General features: G+C 37.8%; 1 protein-coding gene across 1 annotated transcript in view; it reads right to left on the reverse strand.

Annotated features, from left to right (window-relative positions):
* The window catches only part of PCDH15 (protocadherin related 15), a 697,494-nt gene that overhangs the window by 118,722 nt on the left and 554,106 nt on the right, over window positions 1-24,666 (reverse strand). The window contains exon 24 of the mRNA XM_029919519.1: window positions 1,764-1,873. Within this exon, the coding sequence (XP_029775379.1) occupies window positions 1,764-1,873 (110 nt within the window). The remainder of the gene's footprint in view (window positions 1-1,763; window positions 1,874-24,666) is intronic.

Consider the following 24,666-nt stretch of genomic DNA (forward strand, 5'->3'; position numbering starts at 1 on the left):
CTTGAGAGAGGAAGAGACTCTCAGGCAGGCCCCGCACTGTCAGCACAGAGTCTGGTACGGGGCTCAATCTCATCAACTGTGAGATCATGACCTGAATTGGAATCAAGAGTCAGATAGCTAACCATCTGAGCCATCTAGGCACCCCCAAAACACTTCTTGTAACAAGGGTAATGTGTGAGGGACCCCTAGGTGGCTCTGTTGGTTAAGTGTCTAACTTCAGCTCAGGTCATGATCTGATAGTTCATGAGTTTGAGACCCTCGTCAGGGTCTGTGCTGACAGCTTGGAGCCTGGAGCCTGCTTCGGATTCTAGCCTCCCTCTCTGTCTACCCTCCTCTTATCTCTCAAAAATAAATAAATGTTTAAAAAATTAAAAAAAATAGAGTAACACATGAAAGTCACGGAATGCTGGCTTTGGTAAACTTCAGATTATCCTCGGTGCATCCTTACATCAATACCCCGATTTTCCAGTTATTTTGAGACTCTTCTGGAAAGTAGTGTCTCATCAGCCAATCACATTTGGGAAGCACAGCACACTATGTCTGTCATGGTGGATCAGTACAGTACAGCATACTAGGGGGCATTAGACGTTGGTGATGTTTAGGGGAGGGGGCACAGCAGCATGGTACGAACAAAGAAGAAAGATGTAAGAAAAGTAAGATACGAGCATTTGTTGCAGGGAGAGCAATTTCTGGTAATGGTTGGTCTTTGAAAACACTTCAAAAGGGCCTTTAGAATTTCCTTGCAAATTGCTTAACAGTATTTATTTTATACTCCTTCATTTACTAAATATTAAATATTGAATTTTTATGTACTTATTAAATGTATGTTGGCTCTTTCTTGACCATTTATGACAGCCAGGCCATCTGGTCTATCCAGAGAGTAAAACAGGACACAGGTGGATGATGGTAAGATAAGGAATGGGTGAGAAACATGGCTATGAACTTGCTCCTGGTGGAAAGCGGTCAGCAGGCAACCTCACATTAGTTATATACTTACCGCTGTTCATTGTATATCAGAGTTGGCCATGAGGAATCATATTATACAACGTATGTGGGGTTTATCATGAACGTGGCTTTATGATACTCAAAATTATTCATGATCCTAAAAGTTCTCCAGTGTTAGCCTAGTATGACATGGAGTATGTCATAGATGGTCCAGGACAGGGGGAGGAGACTCCTGAAAGCAATAATTATGACCAGATGCCAGGAGTATGATGCATTAATTTGGAAGACAGGTCATTAAAATATCCCTAAATGAGGACCGGGGTAAGACTTTCAGAATTAAAGAGTTACTATTTCCTAGGGGGCAAAATATCATGTCTGTTAATATAATCCAAATTTAATCAGATGGAGCATAAATGTACCAATTACTTTTTAATTTATTTTTATTTTTTATTTATTTAAAACAATTATTAATGTTTTACTTTTGAGGGAGAGAGAGACAGAGCACGAGCAGGGGAGGGACAGAGAGAGAGAGAGACAGAGACAGAGACAGAGAGACAATCTGAAGCAGCCTCCAGGTTCTGAGCTGTCAGCACAAAGCCCAACAAGGGGGCTTGAACCCACAAACTGTAAGATCATGACCTGAGCCCTGTGTCAGAGACTTAACCCACTGAGCCACACAGGTGCCCAAATGTACCAATTACTTTAAGTTGGAGAGGATTTTCCTAGAAAAATGGGGTAAATAGTAATTCAATCTGAACTGAATCTCAGAGCCCCGTTTGTTAGTTTATGGTGAAAACAGAGACTGAAGATGCACTCACCATCTTCGTTTCCCGCAACAATGGAGTACACGATGCTCTGATTGATGGCTGCTGCGGAAATCACACCGACCATTGTGCCTGGGGCAGCAAGTTCGCTCACTGGAGGGGGTCTGCAGGTTTAGAAGAGGATTCCGCTTTTACAGTCCGCTTGTCGTGACAGAATTTTGAATTCAATAATACAATGTGTTAATTTAAGTGTGTGTGTGTGTGTGTGTGTGTGTGTGTACGCACGTGCATGTGCATTTATCTGAATAACACGATTCTGGAAGTTTTCATGGTTGTCCCACATTGAGACTCCAGCCCAAACAAACTGGGTTCAAAATTATGCAAATGCTCTCGGTTATGAATGCTGTGCCACCTGCATTATTTTTACTTTGTGATAGAATTTAATTTAATATACTGGTTTTTTTATCTGCCAAATTTCTCCCCATTTGTTTCTCTAAAGTATCTTCTGAACTGAAAGCAAGGGGTTACGATTGGCAAGTCAACTTGCTGAAGTTGAATGTTGCTCTTGTGTTGTTGATGTTAGCATATTTAAGCAAATAACTTCCAGATGACTCTAGTCCTTACATCCTTGCTCAGCTGTGAAGCTCTCTTCTAAGAGTATTTGAACACCCGGTGTCACAAAACCCACCTTTCTCTTAAACTCACATATATTGTTTAACTGCAGCTGAGTGATGCCCTCAGTATTAGGATTATTTACTTAATTTCAAATCTATATTTCCAACAACACATCTCATTTTATTTTACCCTGTTGGTCACTGTAACTCGGCTATCATAGCTTTAATCGTACATTAATGCAAATCATTTCACTTTTATAAAATACAGGCATTTATACTACCCACATCCAACAGATTAAGAAAAATAGTAATTGAAAAGGTTTAACAACATCTCTGAATCTTTCTGTGGTCCAGCCAAATTACCTGGTACATGCAATATCTGTAACCTTCCTCATCTTTCCTCAAGCTTACAAGATGAGCCCTACCGTCATTTCTTCCACATGGCTTCTTCTTAGAATAATACTTACTCTTCTAATATCACCCTTTATTTTTATGTCCTTGTTCTCAGTTCTTCTGATCTGGATTACACTAGGCTGTCACTGAATCCTTTTATAACCAATCCTGAACTATAATACAGTCCAGAAAATAATTAGATCTATCTCTTTATAAACATATCCAGATTACTAAGTTCTTTGCCACCTTAGTCCATACGCTCGGTTAAGTGACCTAAATGTAAATAAAGCGATCCCTTTACAGATGCTCAAACACTGAATGGGGGCCTATATATATATATATATTCACTGTATGTTCAAGAACTATTCTTTTTGGCTCAAGAATAAAAACTAACCTATATAATTTTCAATGAAAATTATAAAGTTTGTATGTACACATGTATTTTGTTCTCTTTCATCTTTGCGCTTTCTTTTGGTACAGTATCCAAATGTTACCTTGGATAACCACCCCTCCTCCACACCCAGTATAAGCGGTGTGGGGAAGGCTGTGCAGTCTCCAGGCTGTGTGTGTATACCCATTATCCATCTCTGGCCACTGAACTATTTTTCCCTCTTTGCTCAGCGTTCATGTTTCATGTAAAACCAATAAAAAGTCTTGCCCAGAAATATTAAGTGCTAGAAAAAAGAATTCTGAAAGAATTTTAATGTTGTTTGATGCTTCCTTGTGAGAAAGTTCTTGTTGGTCATGATACCAACACAAATGAAATAATCACAGGTTGCAAACAGATCCCTTCTCCTTGGACTAGAATTCTAAATGCTGCTATACTTAGCGCGAGGTAAGTTCATCATTTCAGCCACTAAAACATGTCTTTTATCTCTCCTTGTCTAGGATTTCTCTCATCTCCAACAAAGTCATTACCATTAATTAAAAAGAGCATGTTTAGATTAGAAAAGAAGACATTTGCCCAGGTAGATAACTTCTAAAATAAGACAGATGAGATATCACAATTACATTCTATGAGCAGTTTATGTACACATTAGCACAGTGTCAGTTTAGTGAGATAAAGATGCCTTTGGTACTTTGAATGGAGATGGTAATAGACTACCAGAAAAAAGAGATATTAACAAAAGTGACACTGAGGTTGGTTTTGATGGGCTTTTGTGTGACAGTTTTGTATGATATTTCAGGTGATAAAGGAGACAGTAAGAGGATTTGCTGCATGTCCCATTGCTTAGTGATTGACAATGGTGGCTGTGAAGTCAAACACCTGGAAAGGATGAAAATCACAGAGGTATGGAAACACCATCATCTCCGAAATGGACCTCAAAAATCGCTCCTCCCTTGCGTATGGTTCTCCTCTCCCAGGAGAGCCAGACTGTGGCTGGATGCTGGTCACCAGAACAAGGCCAAGAAAAGATGTCACTCCAGTGATTCCATTACAAAAGACTAGCTTGCAGGCTCATTCTTGCTTGTAGACTAGAGCTCCCTCCCTCGCTGGACTGGATGAAGGGGACGAGGAACGGAGAGTGATGCTGACCACCATTCAGCCAGGAACTGAGGCCCGCAGCCCAACATCCCTCTCGTAACCGAATTCTACCCACAACCACGAGTTCTGAAGCAGTCCCTTCTCTAGTCCAGCCTCACAGGAGACACTAGCCCTGGCCACCACCTCGAAGCAAGCCTGGCTGAGCCTACGGAAAGAACACAGGCAACCTACTTCTGACCTTCAGAAACTTCAAGATGTTATGTGTTTTCACTCATTACATTTTTATTCATTTCACTCATTACATTTGTAAAGATAATGTCATGTTCAAGAATGACAGGCACATATGTGTTGAATGTTGGAGCACTGAGTTCTCAACGAATGCCAGATCCATAAATACACAACTTAATGTTGACATCAGAAAACATATGTTGGCCATATTCTGGGACAGGCTTCATAAACGGATTTTCCTCTCGTGGAAGTAAGCACTGCTTAAATTATGTGCTTGTCTATCTTGTGACTACTCCTAAAATAAGAGTTAAATTTTATACTTCCCATAATTAATTTGTTGTCTGATCCTTATAAAGTATAGAAATATATAGTCTGCAGCTAATGTACCTTCAGCTTTAATATTAGAAAAATGCCACCATTCATTTCAAAGTTTAAAAATAACATTTCAGGGACACCTGCATGGCATAGTCGATTAAGCATCTGACTTTGACTCAGGTTATAATCTCATGGTTCATGAGTTCAAGCCCTGACTCAGGCTCTGTGCTGACAGCTCAGAGCCTGCTTGGGATTCTCTCTCTCCTTCTCTCTCTGCCCATTCCCTGTGCATGTGCCCTCTTTCCCAAAATAAATAAATAAATTAAATAAAAATAAACATAATGTTTCATGCATATTTTTGTACAATTAGGATGGAAATGATTAATACTGGAAAAAGTAAGGGTCATCATTTAAGAAGGGCCTGGAATCCTATGCATACCCCTAAAAGCATTGAAAACTCTATTTGATCATAAATGTTTTAAACAGATTTACTTCTAAACAAAATATCTCCTTAAGCTTTGTCTTAATTATTCCAAAACACTTCTTTCTATCAGAATCAAAACATCCTATAAAAATGTAATTTTCTCCTGGATAGAATTAAATGAACCTCCATGAAATGGGCACTAGATTAGAAATTTTCAATTCTTTTCTATTTAGTGCAAGGCAGAACTCATTGTATTTTTTGTTTGATGCCCTAAAAAATACCAGTTACATGACTGGGGCAGATTATATATTTCCTCAGGAGTCACACATTACTTGAATACCAAATGAAAGAGTAGGTGTCAGTCAGGACCTATCAAGATAGAACACAGGCCAGACAGAGAAGGAAACTGAATAAAGTGGGCTGGGAGTACAGTAAGAGAAAGAAAGGTGGAAGTGAGGAATCGGGCACTGCATACTCTACTGAAATAAGGCTAACTCCGTGCTCCCCTGCCAGTGCCATGTGAGTTTAAAATGGGGGGAAAAAGAAGCTCAACATCTTATGTAAATTCATGAACTTTTAAATTTTGGAAAACAGTGAAGATTAAAAAAAATAATGTTTATTTGTGAGAGAGAGCACACACGCAAGCCAGGAAAGGGCAGAGATGGGGGAGACACAGAATCTGAAGCAGGCTTAGGCTCTGAGCTGTCAACACAGAGCTGGACATGGGGCTCAAACCCAGGACATGAGATCATGACCTGAACCAAAGTCCGACAGTGAACTGACTGAGCCACCCAGGTGCCCTGAGATTTATTTTTTAAAGCATCATCTGATTTGGTTTGATCTATGAGCTGACAGTTTATGATTTTTAGACTCACTGTCTGTAAGATATTTTCCAGTCCTATCCCACTGAGTCTGATGTGATATGATTTATCATTACCTTCCTTCTTTCTGTTGAGTAAAATCAAATCTACTGATTAATTTCAGAAGCAATGAATTATGTCCAAAGAAAGGATTCCTCAGAAGCGTTTTTTTAAAATAAAACACAAAACAAAACTTTTTTCTCTTGTTATTTATTCATATACTTGAAATTCATCCATTTTATAACAAACATTGCATCAATAACCACCTTCTAATTTAAATTTTTAACACCTAATTTAAAACAAAGAGTTGTTAATGTCTGAAATTCAGGAATTCTGCTTTTCAAAGCTATATTTATTGCCAATATAATTGAGAAAAAACACTATTACAGCAAAACAACCAGTCAGAACAGACAGGGCTCAATCATAGAACTGAATTTCCTCTCGTGGAAGTAAGCACTGCTTAAATTGTTTGTTTGTCTATCTTGTAACTACTCATAAGATAAGAGCTAAATTTTATACTGCCCATTATTAATTTGTTGTCTGATCCTTATAAACTACAGGAATATAAAGTCTGCAGCTAATGTACCTTCAGCTTTAACATTAGAAAATGCAACCATTCATTTAAAACTTCAGAAATAACATTTCAGCGGTGCCTGGGTGGCTCAGTCAGTTCAGCATCTGACTGGGGATGGCTTTGCTAGGAATCTTCAGTCAAACTGTGTCTCTGTTCCCCAGAAGAGGAGAGATAAGAGCATTCTAAAGACGGTGTTCTATCTTTAACAGATATGGGCCTTCAACAGTGGAGAGATTGATGGTTTCATCAATTTAAAATGCCTTTAGGAAGGGCCTCCAGAGACTTCCATGAAGCTAGATCCAAGTGGGGTTGGATGCCCATGTGAACAGCCATCTCATCAGGGGAGCCTGGCTCCAATTTATCCCCCGAGCCCAACAATTTGGGCTTCCTTGGGCATTTTATTTTATTTTATTTGAGAGATAGAGACAGCATGAGCAGGGGAGGGTCAGAGAGAGAGGGAGACACAGAATCTGAAGCAGGCTCCAGGCTCTGAGCTAGCTGTCAGCACAGAGCCCGACACGGGGCTCGAACTCACAACCGTGAGATCATGACCTGAGCCGAAGCCTGATGCTTAACCGACTGAGCCACCCAGGCACCCCTCCTTGGGCATTTAAATAAAACCTCCAGATTTTGAATACAACTCCAACATCACCTAAACTAGCTCTTAAGCAAAACCTAAATGATTTTCAATTTAAGAAGTTATGGGATACATCAAATTTACATTTTATTTGGTCATTAATATTAATATTTGCATTTTCCTTCCCTCCCCTGAATTTTACATGTAAAACAACTCTCTATTTTTTGATACCACACTTTGGTGGTTTTTAGAACAGTTTTATTTATTTTTTTATAATTCAATTTTTTTTCTATGTTTGTTTGTTTGTTTATAGAGAATATCCTAAGCAGGCTCCGCACTGTCAGCACAGAGCCTGACACGAGGCTCAAATCCACAAACCGTGAGATCATGACCTGAAATCAAGAGTTGGATGGTTGACCGACTGAACCACCCAGGTGCCCCTGAGCAGTTTTAGATTTCCTGAAACACTAGACAGAAAGTATGGAGATTCTATATGCACTCCCATCCCTAGCCGTCCATATTACTATTAATGCTATTATTATTACTAATATATTGTATTAGTGTGGCTCATTTGTTAAAATTGATGAGCTCGTACTAATAGATGATAATCAACTAAAGTCTGCTGTTAACATGTGGTTTTGTTCTTTCTTCGTATTGTTCTATGGGTTTAGACTGATTTTATAATCTCACATAGCCATCATTACAATATCATGCACAATAGTTTGGGTGACCTCAATTTCTCATTTTCTTCAGCTATTCATCCCTCCTTCCCCCTGAACCTCTGGCAACCAGTGATCTTTTAACTGTCTGTATACTTCATTTTTAATGTTTATTTACTTTTGAGAGAGAGAGACAGAGCTTTAATGGGGGAGAGGTAGAGAAAGAGGTAGACACAGAATCTGAAGCAGGCTCCAGGCTCTGAGATGTCAGCTTAGAGCCCAACACAGGGCTCCAACTCATGAACTGTGAGATCATGACCTCAGCCAAAATCAGACCTTTAACCAAATGAGCCACTCAGGCACCCTGATTGTATACTTTTGCCTTTTCCAGACCATCAGGTAACTGGAATCATACATGATGTAGTCTTTTTGGACCAGCTTCTTTCTGTAGCAATGTGTGCTTAGGCTTCCCCTATGTCATTTGGTAGCCTTACACTCTCTGTTGCTCAGTCACATTACACTGTATGACTGTACAATGAACAGCTGCTTTTTAGTAGAAGAAAATTTATAAAATAACTCCAAACCTGTTGTTCAGAAATCAATCTTTGCAGATGGAGTGGAATCCAGAAAAGTCAACTGATACAGAATTTATAGGCAAAATACTTACTACATAATTTTCTTATGGATGCATAAATCAATTCATAGATAGCCGTTTAATGTTTCAAATTGCTTATTCAAAAATATTGATCACAATAAATCTCTCAGTTAAATACATTTTAAGATATCTGAATTGTCTGAATAATGATATAATAAGAGATTTATAGTTTTCAATGGCAGTCCCAGTTTTGATAGTATAAATAGAGACGAAACAATTTTTCAACAATTTAAAATCTACTTTTATTGTTGGGTTCAGGAAGTAACAATAAAAGTAAATGTTATATGTGTTACATAAAGCTCCTAATTATTTTAAATGCTGCACAGTTTAGGATATAAAAGTGTGTGTAAATAGATGCTATAAAATTTCACTGGGATTCAATCTCGCTCTATTGCTTTCTTTCAACTGAGAAACAAATCTAATTTATTTTGACATGTTTGAATTCAATATATTTGCAAATCAGTGTCAATTAAGGAACTGTTTTTATATCTACTATAAGGGAATTTAATGGAAATAGGAAGAAAAAAATTCTACTGGAACTCCTATTATTTGTAACCTTGGAGTAATTGCATCAGGGTGATCTGATTTTAAATATTTAACCAAGACAAGCAGTTTTAAAAAGACATGAATCAGGAGAGAAATGGCAGCTTTCCCAGCATTTTTAGGGTGGGTTGTAGAAAAAGAGATTTGTAAAGGACCAAGTGGTTAGATGCCATTTTTATTGTTTGTTTGGTTTTTGTTTTGTTTTGTTTTGTTTACGTCTTTCCAAAGCATGCTGGCTATTATAAGGGTTTTGGTTCTTTTTAGATCTGTGAAGTGTCCTCATCTTGAAGGCAAAGAAACTGAGGCCTTGAATAGTAATCAATTCTTCAAGTTCAGAAAAATGTCTGAAATCCAAATCTGCAATCCCAGATGTGTGTCTGTCTTCATTGTTTTCATTTATTGTTCTTATTAATAGAGGATTTCTAATCTTGCTTAGTCATTGGTTCTTAAACATTGTAAGAATTAACTGAAAACTTATTCAAACTTTCAGATCTTCAAGGTACCTGGATGGCTCAGTTAGGCATCTGACCACAGCTCACGTCGTGATCTCACAGTTCGTGGGTTCCAGCCCCACGTCGGGCTCTCTGCTGACCGCCCAGAGCCTGGAGCCTGTCTTCAGACTCTGTGTCTCACTCTCTCTCTCCCCACCCTCCCCACTTGCATTCTGTCTCTCTCAAAAATAAATAAACATTTTAAAAACTAATAACATTTCAGATTTTCTGGATCATGCTTAAAGATTCTGATTTAGTAGGTCCATGGGATCAGACTTAGGAATATCATTTATAAAATTCTGGCTCTTATACTTACTACCTATGTGACCCTGCAGAAATTTTTTAGCTTCACTGTTCTTATTTCCTTACCTGAATATGGGGATATTACATATTTAGAAAATTGTGGAGTCTACTAAGCGACATGTGTTCAAAAAGCTTTCCTTATACCTAGCTTCTCATAAGTACTTCCTAAATTCTGGCTTTATTAATACACTATTTTATGGACTATACTTCTGGAAGTTTAGCATAAATATTATAATGAATTACATGTTTGTCTCACAGACAGGAACAATATAAAATAAAACAAATACTTTTAAGCAAAGGAAGCCACTAACAAAACAAAAGACAACTTACTGAATGGGTGTAAATACTTGCAAACAATATAACCATAAGAAGTTAATATTCAAAACACATAAATAACTTCTATGGCTCAACATAAAAAAATCTAATTTAAAAATGGGCAAATGAATAGACTTTTCTATGCTAATGAAGACATACTAATGACTGGCAGGTATATGAAAAGATGTTCAACTCATCATCACTCATCATTAGGGAAATGCAAATCAAAACCACAATGAGATGTCACCTCACACCTGTCAGAATGGCTAAAATCAACAACTCAAGGTGCTGGCAAGGATGTGGAGAAAAAGGAACCCTCGTGCTCTGTTGGTGGGAATGTAAACTGGTGTAGCCACTGTGGAAAACAGGGTGGAGGTTCCTCCAAATATGAAAAGCAGATACATGTGTAGTGATGAATCACTGAATTCTACTCCTGAAAATAGTATCACCTTATATATTAACTTACTACAATATAAATAACAAAAAATAAAAAAACATATATCTGAATATTTTAAAAAAGAAGGATTTGGGACTTAAGATAAAAAATTGTTTGATTTGGCCCTAGGTTCAAGAATGATCCCCACTTTTTTCACATTTAGCTATCCTGAAAAATACTCAGATGGCCTCCTTTCAATCATAAAGTGACAATCCCATCAATGCTTCTGGTAGGACACTTCTGAGGATGTGCTGTGGTAGCTCACTGACCTGTCCTCACCTTCCTGCATATTTCTCAGAACTTGGACTATGCCACTTGATGTTTCAAAATAAAGGAGGACATTTCTTCTTGTTTCCAATAAAAAAAAGAAAAGAGAATAAAAGAGGGAGAGAAAAGAAATGCAGAATTACGGCAATGCCACATCTGGGGTATAGACAGAGAAGAAAAGAAATCACTATTTTTGAGAGTTATTTGTACTCCCATATTCACTGCAACAAATATGATTTATCACACAAGCTTTTTGATTACAGCCAAGACATGGAAACAACTTGCATGCCTGCCAACATGAATGGATAAAGAAAAATCTACATATTTTATATTTTTGGCTTCTACTTCAGAAAATTTGCAGTTGTAAATGATTTCTCTGCCTCCCTGAGATGTCAATCTTTTTAAAACCCAGGACTGTTTCCATCAAGGACCTGGGAGCCCATGGTCAAGGGAAACAGAGATGCTATCTCCCAGAGGGTAGGATCTGTACTTCAGTGGCCATTGCTCCAAATTGTGAGCTTTGTGAAGCAACAGGTGATTGAAACACATAGGAAAAACAAAATTCTAGCTGCAAATATCAATCCAGGAGTCATCAAGCATTTACAGAACACCTACCTTGAACAGAGTACTGTATTCTTAGGTACCAATACTCATATGATTCATTGGCCTGTGACAGTCCCTATTCGTGCCATGACCCTAGTTTAAATTACTATAGGGTGTCCCCCTTACTCTCATTAGTGTCCTATTTTGGGCAATAAATCATATGATCTTCCCTGCATTTGACACCCTCTGGATACAGTTTAGGGGGAAATGTAGCTCTTACTTAAATCTACATTCTACCTACTGAGATCAAGTACATACATACTCAGGTTTAGGTCTTTCCACTTTGAATTACACATTTTTTGGCATTAGTGTAGTAACTTCCACTTTCCCTTGTTTGCAATAGCCTGGCATATCTTTCCCTGTCACCCTCTTGGTGTTTGTGTATGTATGTGATTTCCTCTTAAATATGCCGTTTAGGGGTGCCTGGGTGGTGCAGTCGGTGGAGTGTCTGACTTCAGCTCAGGTCATGATCTCATGGTTTGTGGACTTGAGTCTCGTGTCGGGCTCTGTGCTGACAGCTCAGAGCCTGGAGCCTGATTCTGTGTCTCCCTCTCTCTCTCTGCCCCTTCCTCCACTCACACTCTGTTCCTATCTCTCAAAAATAAAAATATTTAAAACAATTTTTTAAAATATGGCATAGAACCCCATGTGAAAAGGTGACCAGAAATAACACAGAAAAAAAGCGAAGCAGAGTGCACAGCCACTAAGTTCCAGAGTACCTTGGAGATGAATGTCTTCACCAGCATAAATTAGTGATAAAAATGTCATGATTGCAAATCAACATTTCAATTGTGTAAAAATCTATTTTCTAGATAGAGAGTGGAAGCAAAGTGATCTTCCATAAAACACCTCTCTTTGTGTCTCTTACTTCACGCCAGTCAGTGTCCTTGGAGTTTCGGTGATAATGAACAAGGTCGGTAGTGGGGCTAAGAGCCTTCACATCTGCTCCCCTCCACGCAGTCCCTCCCCAAGATCCTTCTATGCCAGACCTTGATAGGGCTCTACCTCACCCTTGCTTTATCTGGGGCATTTTCCTGTAGGTCTGACCTGTGTTTGTCTTTCATCACTGTTCCAAAGTGGCCTAAGCTGTCAACACCCCTTTGTGTGTGACCCTGTGGCTTTCTTTTGACTAAGCCCACATTTGGTGCAATCGGCCCTCTTCCCAGCTGGTGTCCACAGTGATCAAGTTTCTTTTTAAAGTTTCCATACACTCTCATCACCTTTAGTCTGAGCTTCCCTGGTTCAGCAGTTTCCCGGTGCTCAGGCAATGAAATGTCCCAGATTTCTGTGTCATGTCACAGTCCTGTACCCTCCCTCTCTCTTCTGCAACAATACTGACCTTCCCCAATTCCTAGAATATGTCCTCCTCCTGTCCAATGAGAACGTCTTATGCCCTCACTTTCCTCCCAATCCCTGAGCCCGTCACTGCTTTCCACTTATTCACATGTCTGCCATTTCCAGGGAAATTTTCTCTGCTGTTCCTTATGGCTGCCACCATGTGCTCTGTTGCAAGTGCCCATGGAGCCATGTTCCTTTTGTTGACGTCACTTGTCAGTTTGCAATTATAACCTGATTCCAATGGTCATTGTTTTGTTCCAAAAGGGTGAGTTCCTCATCACTGGGGTGGCTGTTCAAGGATGTCCAAATGGGAGCTGATCTCAAACTGTAGGGACTGTAATAGTCCATGTTAGTTCTGCCTCTTGTGTTCCAGCAAAAGACCAAGAATTTGTGTTTGTTTCATTTTTTACTGACAAAATTAGTGGACTTGTGCATGTGTGTGTGTGTGTGTGTGTGTGTGTCTGTGTGTGTGTGTGTGCATTGCTAGAGACAATTACTTACACTTCATTTTTTAAATTTTTAGTATTTTGGCATATGTCTGTACTTGTGTGTTTCCAGGTGCTTACGTGACAGATCTCAATGGGAAAGTCAGGCGGTGCTCCTGAAGGAAACACAATACGAAGAACCAAGAGAAGAGGCTGTCAGTGTGGATGCTGAAGTGACCTTAGCCTCCCAGGACCACACCACCATTCCATGTCCCTCTCAGACCCTGATCTACTTGTTCAGCGTGGCTGGTGTGTGATTATCTGACCACACTTGTTTTATTTGGTCCTAGAGTGGGTGAGGCAGGCCCTTCATTTGTATCCCAAGCCCCTGACCTCAGGATGTGTGTGTTCTTACATAACCGAAAATCAATTGCTTTTCCACAAGATAAGCAATTTGATTCACTGTGAGGCACTTTTTTGGTTTGTTTTATATTTTGTTTTGTCTTCTTGCTCAGTAACAACAATTATTTGATTAACCTCTGCCTACTATGTAGATGATGAGATCCTGAGGACAGGGACTGTGCACCTTTTGTCCAGCCTATTGTTCCCAGTGCACTGTGTGTGTTCAATGCAAAATCACTGGGAGGATGAAGGGGAGGCACAGATGCCACTTGAACACAGCAGGCATTTTATTTCATCTGTACATATTTTCAATATCTATTTTCTCCAATAGATTGCAAACTTTAGAGAGACCATATATGTACTTAAATTTAAAAAAGGGGTTTGTTGTATACACTCATGGACAAAGATGCTGGGTGAATTAGTAAAATTCAAGGAGAGCAACTTTAATTTTCCTCCTTCACCTATCTCACCCTGCCCTCAGCTGAAATCACAGCTCATAGAACATTCTGGAAGCTTCTGCAAATAAACAAGTAAAGTATAGTGTCAGTGGGATAGAGACAGTCTCCACAGACAAGTTTGTAAGGGGTTCTTTTCTCAGCTGTTCCCATCCTGAACATTGGGGTGTCGAAGTATGGGGATGTTCCTCTAGATGACAAGAGTAGGAGCTATTTTGTATATGAAGGTGGTTTGCAGATGACATCAAGAATGACAAAGCCATATGTGGTCACGAGAACCATGTAGCTTTAAACATTACATATAAATTCAAACCGAGTAGAAATCCATTCTCCATGCTGCAACTACAGTGATATTTCCCTAGGATTTAATATTATTATTATTTTTGATAAAGAAACTGGTCATTATCTATTAATCAATGATGGAAATGAGCTTGTGACATTCTGATTTGCTGCTCATCTTCTTTTCCTTCTTTATATCAAAATTTGCTTTTCCGCAATTACTCCTTTCCTCTTCTCTTTTGATAACATGGTAAATGTGAGTTTTTCTTCTAATCACAGAAGCAGAAGCCTCTGTATCTCATCTCTGGCAGGGCACCCATAACACATAGGTAATCAGTGTTTCTTCTAGTCACACTCTGCACAAACTTCCTTTTTTTTAATGTTTATTTTTTGAGAGAGACAGAGAGTGCATGGGAGATGGACAGAGAGAGAGGGAGACACAGAATCTGTAGCAGGCTCCAAGCTCTGAGCTGTCAGCACAGACCCCGAAGGAGGGCTCAAACTCATAGACCAGGAGATCATGACCAGAGCCACCCAGACCTGCCCCACTCTGTATTAACTCCTTTGAGAACAATGCCTACATCTTAAAAAATATCTGCATGGCCAACACATGAGGTAAGCCTGTTAAAGAATAATATCACAGCTATATATTAAGACTGTGCTCCGTGCTATGTTCTTCACAAAGCTCTTTGTCTCACATGTAAACTAAGCATCAAATCTCTAGGAAAGCTGGTCTCACAATGCTTCAGTAACTTCCTCCAGTTCAACCAACACCTGACATCCAGCAGCCAGGGTTCAAACCCAGGCATCTGTTGTATTGTTTTGCCTCAGAAAAGTTTTCATTAATTATTAATAACACAAAAATAATGTGCCCTTGTGTATGTTGCACTTGAACTAAAAACTTCCCATTGATGAAATGCAATGAGAGAAGAATAGAATCTATGATAACACTCTTTGTATCTGAAAACTTGTTTTAAATTCTAAACAGTGGATTATTTATTTATTTATTCATTTATTTATTTTAGAGGAGGTGAAAAGGAGTAGCAGAGAGAATCCCAAGCCGGCTCTGCACTAAATGTGGAACCTGTGGGATTCCATGACCCTGGGATCATAAACTGAGCCAAGACAAGAGGCAGATGCCCAACCAACTGCACCAACCAGGAGCACCTCTAAACAGCAGATCTAATTTTTTTAAACTTATGTATGTATGTATGTATGTATATATGTATGTATTTTGAGGTAGATGAGGGGCAGAGAGAGGGGGAAAGAGAGAACCCCAAGCAGGCTCCATGTTGTCAACACAGACCCCAATGCAGGGCTTGAACTCATGAACTGTGATCACGACCAGAACTGAAACCAAGAGTCAGTAGCTCAACCAACTGAGCCACTCAGGGCCCCCATCAGTGGATTTCAAAAGAACTGCTCAAACTTGAGTCCTGTGTTGCTGGTGAACTGGCTTCACTTTGCTATGTGAGCAAATGTCAGGCGCTACTATAAACTTGAGGATGGGAGGGAGAATTAAATTCCATGCAGATATACAGGGAGCCTATGAAAGCAGTAATGAAGACTGCGAGAGCTCCTCTTTCAGTAGTTAAACAGGCTAGATCTATTACCCTTGAGCCAAGATTTTAGTGGTGCCATAAAAAGACAGGGAATGTTATTTTCAGGTAGTCAACTCTCATATTGGGCAATAAATCTAAATTAAAATAGTAAACAATGCTCGCAAACAACTAAGACTCTCTACATTTATTTTAGATGGTATTAATAGTTTTCAGATTGATATTTTCTTTTTTCATTTTTTTGAAACCAAGAATGAAAGCTCTTCCTAAAGTATTATACTTATTGATCAAAATTTTTTCTCAAAATCCGACGTCCAAATCTGTGCAGTTTATATGAGAATAATGGCAATGCTCCTCAATGTAAGGTAACTTTAATTCTCCTGAATAATGTGATAGTCACCAGAACAGTTCACTCACCACTGCCTTGGCCATGGTTGATAACATTGTTTTCATTTTTCATAGTATATAAAAATGGATTTCTGGCTTTTAAATACACCTTTTCTCTGTTTTTACATATGAGGAGGTAGACTGTTAATCCTTTTTAGTACTTCATGAAATCTATTCTTTTTGTTCTTTAATTTAAAGCCTTTTGAGGAACTTATTTTAAATATAAATTGTATGAGACTTTTGCATTGCCATTTTTTATAAGATTAATTCAAATTGATGAGCACAGTATCAATCTTTTACTTTAATAGGGAAAATGGAAAAGAATATTTTCTTTATTCAAGGTATTTGAATTTTTGAAAGATGTCAAATATGTATATGCATAATATTCTTATTTTATATTTAATATATTAAATTTGAATAATACTGGAAATTAAACATGACTCATTATTTTTCTAAGAGTTAGCAAATATCAACTTGTTGAAGAGGCTAATAAAAATACCTTAGGAACATTTGCCTCTTCTATTTGGTGTACATACGAATATAAATTTAGAATTTCTGTTTTTATGGAAATTACATTTTAAAATGCAAGAATCCTTAAAAATGAATATAAATTACACAAAGTTTAATAATCAATGTTGATACACTTCCATTTTAAATAAATACCAAATGTAGGTCTATATTGTAGCATATGTGCTTGAAAAATTTGTAAATAATTGTCTTTGGTAAAATTTCTGATAAATTGTATAAGGTATTGCATTTTTCATTCAAAATCAATATTCACATTCAGACTCCATGATCTATTCCGGACGTGCTGACCTTTTCATGATATTTACCTCTAGAACTGAGGACAAGTGTTTAGTCCATTATCCTGAGATGAAGGTCAAATATTCCTCGAATGCTATCCTACTTGACCTATAGGAGTCAATCTATTCTTAAATAATATGTGTTTGAACTACTGTGAGGATTGGTACCTCTGTCCAGATAAAATAAAAAGATAACATAAAATGTATTTTCTGACTATGATACTATGATACTATGACTATTTTCCAGAAAAAGTCAAGTTTGTAATGGACTAAAACCTCATGTGGCAGCAATGCACTTCTCCAGTTACAGGAGGCATACCCGACAGAGGTTCCATTGCTATGCCCTGAAGTCTGTGATTGTGTTTATGTGCAGGTCATGCTTCCTAGGTGTCACTTACTGATTATGATTCAGAAAATCAGAGATGCTAAGGTGGGTCCTTTCCTGGGAGACAATGGACTTCTCCAACATCTGACTATCATTAGAGGGATCCCTGATCATCACGTAGAACATATTTAAATGACATAGTAGCCACTTCAATGGGACACTAGCCTAGGATGTTCTACACAAATGTCATTCCTCTTCTTCCCTTGACGCCAGAATGAATGCAGTTTGAATGCTCCCTAGCTTTCCTCTGCTTTCTGCTCATTTCTCTCACAACAGTATTTTCCATAAAGAACTTGTTAAGTCTCATCTTGATGTTTAATTGCTAGGGGATCGAGCAAGGGCACTAAAATTTAAAAAGGTGTATTAGTATTTCAAAATATATAAATTAAATTTAAAATATCCATGGACATTTAGAAAACCAATTCTAGGGAAAGTAAAGATAAAGACATTTAAAAGATGCCAATAAGCAATCTTAATATATAATAAAAGCAGTATTTATAGACACATTGATAAAGATAAATAAATTGAACAGATATAATATACATTGATTTATGTAGAGACAAAAAAGAAAACCTTGAGGATTATAATTAGCCATTATGTAAATACTATAACGAGAAGGAAGAGTTTACTAGTATGAGAAACTGGAATTAACATTTATTTCAGGTCAGCAACTACATGGTTAGTATCATTTTTTTATCACATTAATGGCAGACATTGCCAAGTATACAGAATTCTTTTTCCCAATAAGAATGGTCCTTGTCAAGATACCTGCTAAAAATTAATAGGAGGGCATTATTTGTCACCTGTCTTAAGCTAGGAATTTAGTTCAGTTTTAGGTAAAGGGCAACAGAATACACCACCCTAAAATATGTCTGTAGGAGTTCAGGACATGCCACTGTCAAATATACCACTTTGACATATTGATTATTTTGAGCTGTAGGCACTCAAAAAATAACAAATGCAGGGAGATGCTTTCTCTGAGTTCCATTTATCTCCAAATCTCACTCCTTCCTCCAAAAGGAGCTCAGTTGTCATGGATCTCTTCCCCACAAGTATCACTGATAAGGCACCTGAGTCACCACAGGAGAGGACATCTGAAGAAGACACCACAACCAGACACACCTTACCACAGTGACGCTGGCAATCTACTCTTTGAGGACTGGTTCTCTTTCCTAAAAACCAGTTACTCTTCCATTAGAGGCCTTTACCCCCCTCACTTACAGTGTTAAGATGTTATTTAATCCTGAATTATAAAGCCCCCTCTTTGCATTACTTATCTTTCCTGGGTATCTCTCATTACACATTAAGTATACATGTTAGTAAACGTCTCTGTTTTTCTTTTGTGAGTCTGTCTTTTGTGACAGGAATCTCAGCCAAGAACTCCAAAAGGGAGAGGGAAATTAATGTTCTTCCCCTACACAGTTACACAACTTTAAAGAGGAAGCAAATGCTAAAACTGATGAAGGATCAGAAAGAAATGCATAGAATATAAATAAAAGAACAAATATAATAATAATAATCTCAGCACAGGGAATGGCTTCCCAATATCCACAACTACCTGAATATTGAAAAGGTGAGTTCACAACCAAAAGAGAGTAGTCAACATTGTGGCAAAGGTATCAGAAAAAGCAATTATTGAATTATCAGGCTGACCACATGATTCCTATGGCCTGTTTCTTCCATTACCTGGCATGCCCTTGAAAACAGAATTTTCATTAAGATTAACCTATTTCTCTCTGCTTCCAATGAGCATAAATCTGTGGAAAGTGGTTTAAATTAAGATATGAGATTGCATATGGATATAGAGACACCTAATCACTTGAGTAGTAATAAATCAAAACTAATATTATTTATGTAAGGTAAGGGCTACTATTTGCATTTAATTCATTGCAAAAAAAAATAAGCAAGCTGGAGACACTTTGGAGAAGAGAGGTGTTTTAACAACAAAGGGTTAAGAGATGTCACTGAGTCTTTAAGAAATTTGTTTCAAGGAAAGGGAATAGAGAGAATAAAGAATGATGACTTGAGGTACAAACTCTAAGAGACTGAAATTTCTGGTGTTTCCTTGTCTGTCAAAAAGATAAACTGGAAGAAATACATAAAACAAATTGCTGCATAAAAATGAAAATGTTACAATGTTGAAATTTTTGGCTGTGTGTTTGCCCCTAATAATATGAACGTTTGTTTATAATTGTAGAAATTAAGGTTATGCAGTCTGAAGAGGCACATGTTTTTTAAACTATTGAGAAGAATTTGGTGCTTTCTAGAAAATATGAGTCTTCATCCATTAACAAAGAGAAGAAGCAAATGATGTTTTGATTCTTCATTTATCCTGATTAAGTGACTCAAGGAGATTGCAGAGGCCATGGAATGAACAAAATAAGTTTGTTTCAAGTATTACAACAACATAGGGACCAAAGAGAAATAAGCGCATAATTTTAAGAACTGTTGTAAATCTGGCCTTTATAAGAGCATACATATATCTGTATGCAGCAAATTGCTTTCTGATGATGAGATTCCTCCTACCCTTAAAAATTACTAGGAGTCAGCCCATCAGGGAATAACTTCAGTTCACAGGATTGGAGGCAAAACAAAATCAAATCTCTTTTCAGCACATGAAATATCCTAATATGCATTGTAAACAAGAAAATAATGTGAGAATTATCACTTCTAATCTTGACAGGCTAAATTATTTCCCTTAATATGGGGTGATCTTTGTAAAGTCTTTGAATAACTTCACAAACTTCATTATTTCTTTTTCAAAGAACAATTAGCAGAAAGTGAGGAAGGTTTTAAATAGAAATTGGGGACAGAGGCACAAGAGAATATGTGAAAGGCAGGTGGGTTGGCATTCAGTTATATTGCTACTTCTATATTGGTTAGCTAACCTGCTAATTATTTTCCATCAGAAACCTAGCTGGCAGTTCAGGAAGCTTTTCTTTTGGTAAATATCAAAGTATTTACCATGATGTTTGTTATTTGTGGGTCCCTACTTGTACTTCTATAATTTTAGAAAAGGTAACAACAGGTCTATTTTTGCACTCCCACAATGAGGCAATTACCAGTCGCTGCATATTTAAATGTTTTGAATCCTATAAAAAAATAATGGATTTTGTGTCTCTATCTATGTAGAACTGGTACCTTGGGAAATGTTTCAGCAAATAGTAAATGCCTCCTCTCAAATCTCTTTGATAGTCTCCACAAAGTGAGTTTACAGCCCATAACATTCACTGATACTCTGCCATAATTTTTTTCCTTGAGATCAAGAAGACAATTATAGTTCTCAGGAACATGGAGAGAGTAATTAATTGTAATCAGTTAACCAAACTTTAGCTTGAAGTCCAGAAAGGTTTGATTTGGAGTATGTAATAATAACATTGGCTAGGGAGAAATCACTAAAAAAAATTTAAAACATTCAAAACTGTCCACCAGAGTAGCTTTAAATTCAAACAAAAAACAGTATGCATTCTCTTGCTACTTTAAGAACATGATCTATTTTACCAATAGATATTTAAGAATAAAAATGTTTCTGTACTATTCCATCATTGGTTCATGTACACGATCTTGTATATTCTTAATGTAAAACATGTCACCTTAAGATGAGGCAGCATGAAAATCTGTAACTTGTTTAAAATTACATATTTAATGTGCTAATTCTCCACCAACACTATTTTCCTTTTTCCCTCAGTAAGAGACGTGATACTGAGGTACATCTGTCTAGCAAGGGAGTTATCTGCCCTTTCTGACCTCACTGTGGACATTTGCCTGGATTTTTGAAATAGACCATGAGTTGAGATGAAATTTGCAAGTCTGTCTCATATGGTTCAGGAACTCTCTGGATGTGGACTTCTGCTCCCTTTTCCCTTTCCAGAGGTGGAAATGGCAGTCCTGGAAGAATTCTGAAACAGTGTTAAGTATGGAAGATCCTAAATTGGCCCAGGTCCCTGACGACTGTGTGAAAGAACTGCATGAAGAATTACCACCAACTTGAAACACTCACTTTAGATGATCATGTGAGCCGAAGCATCTTTTCTTCTTCTTTTTCCTTTTTCTTTCTTTTTCTTTTTTTCTTTCTTCTTTTTTTTCTGTTGTTGTTCTTTAAGTTGTTGCAATTTAAAGGTTTCTTTTTATAGCAGACTTATCTTATTTTCCAAGATTTAATGACTGACCATTCCAAAAACAAGATAATTGGGTTGGGGAAGAGGGTCAGTTTAAGAATTGAGTTCAAGGGGCACCTGGGTGGCTCAGTTGGTTAAGTGTCCAACTTTAACTCAGGTCATGATCTCATAGTTCATAGGATTGAGCCCTGCATCAGGCTCTGAACTGACAACTCTCTCAAAAAAAAATTAAAATAATGAAAAAAAATGGAGTTCAATACTCTAAATGAATGAATATTTTATCATTAGAAAACCTTTCTTCACCCTTAGACATCTGTTGAAAACTAGTTCTTCCTAAGCAATTCAAGAGCCAATATGGGAATGAAGGCATTCATGACATGTCAACATGGTATGTGCCTCACCTGGCAAAGCTACTCATCTCTGATCACCGCTTTCCCTTTGCAACCCGTGAGCATCCTTTCTCCACCCAGCCGGGAACACAAATCTTGGTTATCCTTTTATGTCCCCCCAAATTGGATCCTATGAAAAAGTTTTTCCACCAGGACCAATTCTGTAATGGAAGTAAGATTTTACCACCCCATTCCAGGGTTTTCAGTCTGGGTCCAAGTATGAACCACACATAAGTCACATTAGTAGGAGCAAATATACACATTTATATAAGTTTCAGTGATCAGAGAGCCCTCATGAGGCAATGAAGATCCAGAGAAATGGCAACACTGACATACTTTTGTATTAGGATGAACAGAGAGAGACCATTGTGGAAAAGTAAACACTAGAAGGAGGCTGGAGGGGGATATGAATTATTTTAACAAGGCCTGTCTGTATCAGCTCTCTTGGCTTTGAATCCGCATTAAATAATGGTTTTGCTCCTGGTATAAGGAGGGCATCTTTCACATATGAGTTTGCAGATCTTGTGTTCAGGAAGTAAAGGAGAGATTAGAATGTCCTTTGTATAGCTCTTACTTTTTAAGTGTTTTTAGTTCAAAATAATCTTTATGCCAAAGTGGAATAATCTTCCACCATTCAACTACAACACAAGGGATTCTACTAATAATCAAGGTCTAATAACATTGCATCTCTGGGAGTTATGTGCATCTGGCTGAGGCTGTAAATGATTTTGAAAAAAATGCATATGTGTTTAATAAACATAAGTATAATATGTAATACATATAAACACATATGTCATTTCTAGTTCAGTATTCCTCTTCCTATATGTGACTCAGAGGCCTAGGCTCCTTTCTTGTTATATTTCTACAATTGTCCACATATGACTCCCAAGGGTCTCTGAGTGTTTTTTCCATTTCACCTGTCCATACAGGGAAAAGGTTAAGTCAGGCTGGAAAACAGTGCAGCCCATACTTTTCCACTTTTTATTTTCCAGAACTCAGTCCCACAGCTCAATTCAGCAAGCGAGGCTGGGAACTGGAGTCTAGCTGTGTGCCCAGGAGGAAGAAGGAAAGACTGTGAGGGATCCAGATTTGCTATGTACTTGAAACCAAGAGCACGGAGAGATAACTGATGAAGATAAGCCTTAGGTCTTTTTTTTAAATGGTTCATTCCATACTTTAGACCAAATGTAAACTTACTTAAATATTTCAATTCAATTATTGGTTCTTATTCAAAACATAGTGTCTGTATAATAAAGTTGTTAACTTATGGTGGATACAACTTTTTTTTATTATTCAAGCATTCTAAGTTTCTGATTAAAAAAAGAAAACAATCCCCTTCAGTGCCCAAGTCCTACTGAATTCATTATGACAATTACATCGATTCTTAAGACTTTCTTCATAAACTGTAGGGTACGACAAAATTACTACATTGCCTTTATTTATCAGAGGAACACATGAACTGGGACAGTCAAGGGCACTATTTGCAAGTGTTAGAAATGTTCTCTGGAAAGGTCAAAAATTCCTCCATGTGAGGTCATGTGACTCCTCTTAATTTTAGCACCAAGTAATTGGTGGCCTTTATCTTCTCTAAGTTAACAACTTTATTATACAGTCTATTTGCAGTTAGTAGTTATATGCAGAGAAGGTAAAGAATGCTAAATCATTTATTGAACAAAACATTTTTATTCTTAAAAAGTGGCATGAATAAGGGTAATTTTTAAAAAAAGGTAAATGAGCAATGTTCTGCTGAGATCTACGACCTTGGCATTCATGCTCCAATGTTTTAGCTTAAAGAGTTAACGAGCAATGTGTTCCCAAAGTTTGGAGGCATACTGCTGTTAAGAGAAATGAGTAGCACATGAAAACCCAGGAGAAGGGATTCATTTACAGAGCTTATTCCAAGGGACAGCATTAGGCATCATCACTCTTGCCTTCCTCAGGGTTCCAAGGGTGGACTAGATTGGAGGAGAATTTTTGGAGAACACAGGTGGGGATTTTGCTTGGCTGAAACTCTGAAGCATTTTTGGATTCAGTCCCAATTGTAAGTACATTTTTTATGAACATTTAATCTAGATAAGTTGTGGAGAAACACACGTGAGTTTATATCCATTAGGGTTCTTCATATGACCACAATAAACATGTTCAAGGAAGGTCTCTAGAAGCAGAAAACTGCATGCACCTCGGCAAAGAACTGGAGTTCACAGGTTACCATGACAACAAAAGAAAAGGGAAATTGGTAATAATGGACCTAAGGAAGAAAATGGTCTTTCAAACAGACTGACCAAGAATTCTTAACATTTTAAATGTAGTTATTTATTTTTTAGAGAAAGAAAAAAGAGAGAGAGCACACATGCACAAGTGGAGGAGGGCCAGAGAGAGAGGGAGACAGAATCCGAAGCAGTTTCCAGGCTCAGAGCTGTCAGCACAGAGCCTGATGCAGGCCTTGAATCCATGAACCATGAGATCATGACATGAGCTGAAGTTGGATGCTTAGCCAATGGAGTCGCCTAGGTGCCCCAAGTTTTTTTTTTTTTAATAGTTTATTGTCAAATTGGTTTCCATACAACACCCAGTGCTCTTCCCCACAAGTGCCCTCCTCCATCACCACCACCTCTTTTTCCCCCCTCCCCCTTCCCTTTCAACTCTCAGTTCATTTTCAGCATTCAATAGTCTC

This window comes from Suricata suricatta, chromosome 2 (assembly GCF_006229205.1).
Source record: "Suricata suricatta isolate VVHF042 chromosome 2, meerkat_22Aug2017_6uvM2_HiC, whole genome shotgun sequence".
NCBI lineage: Eukaryota > Metazoa > Chordata > Mammalia > Carnivora > Herpestidae > Suricata > Suricata suricatta.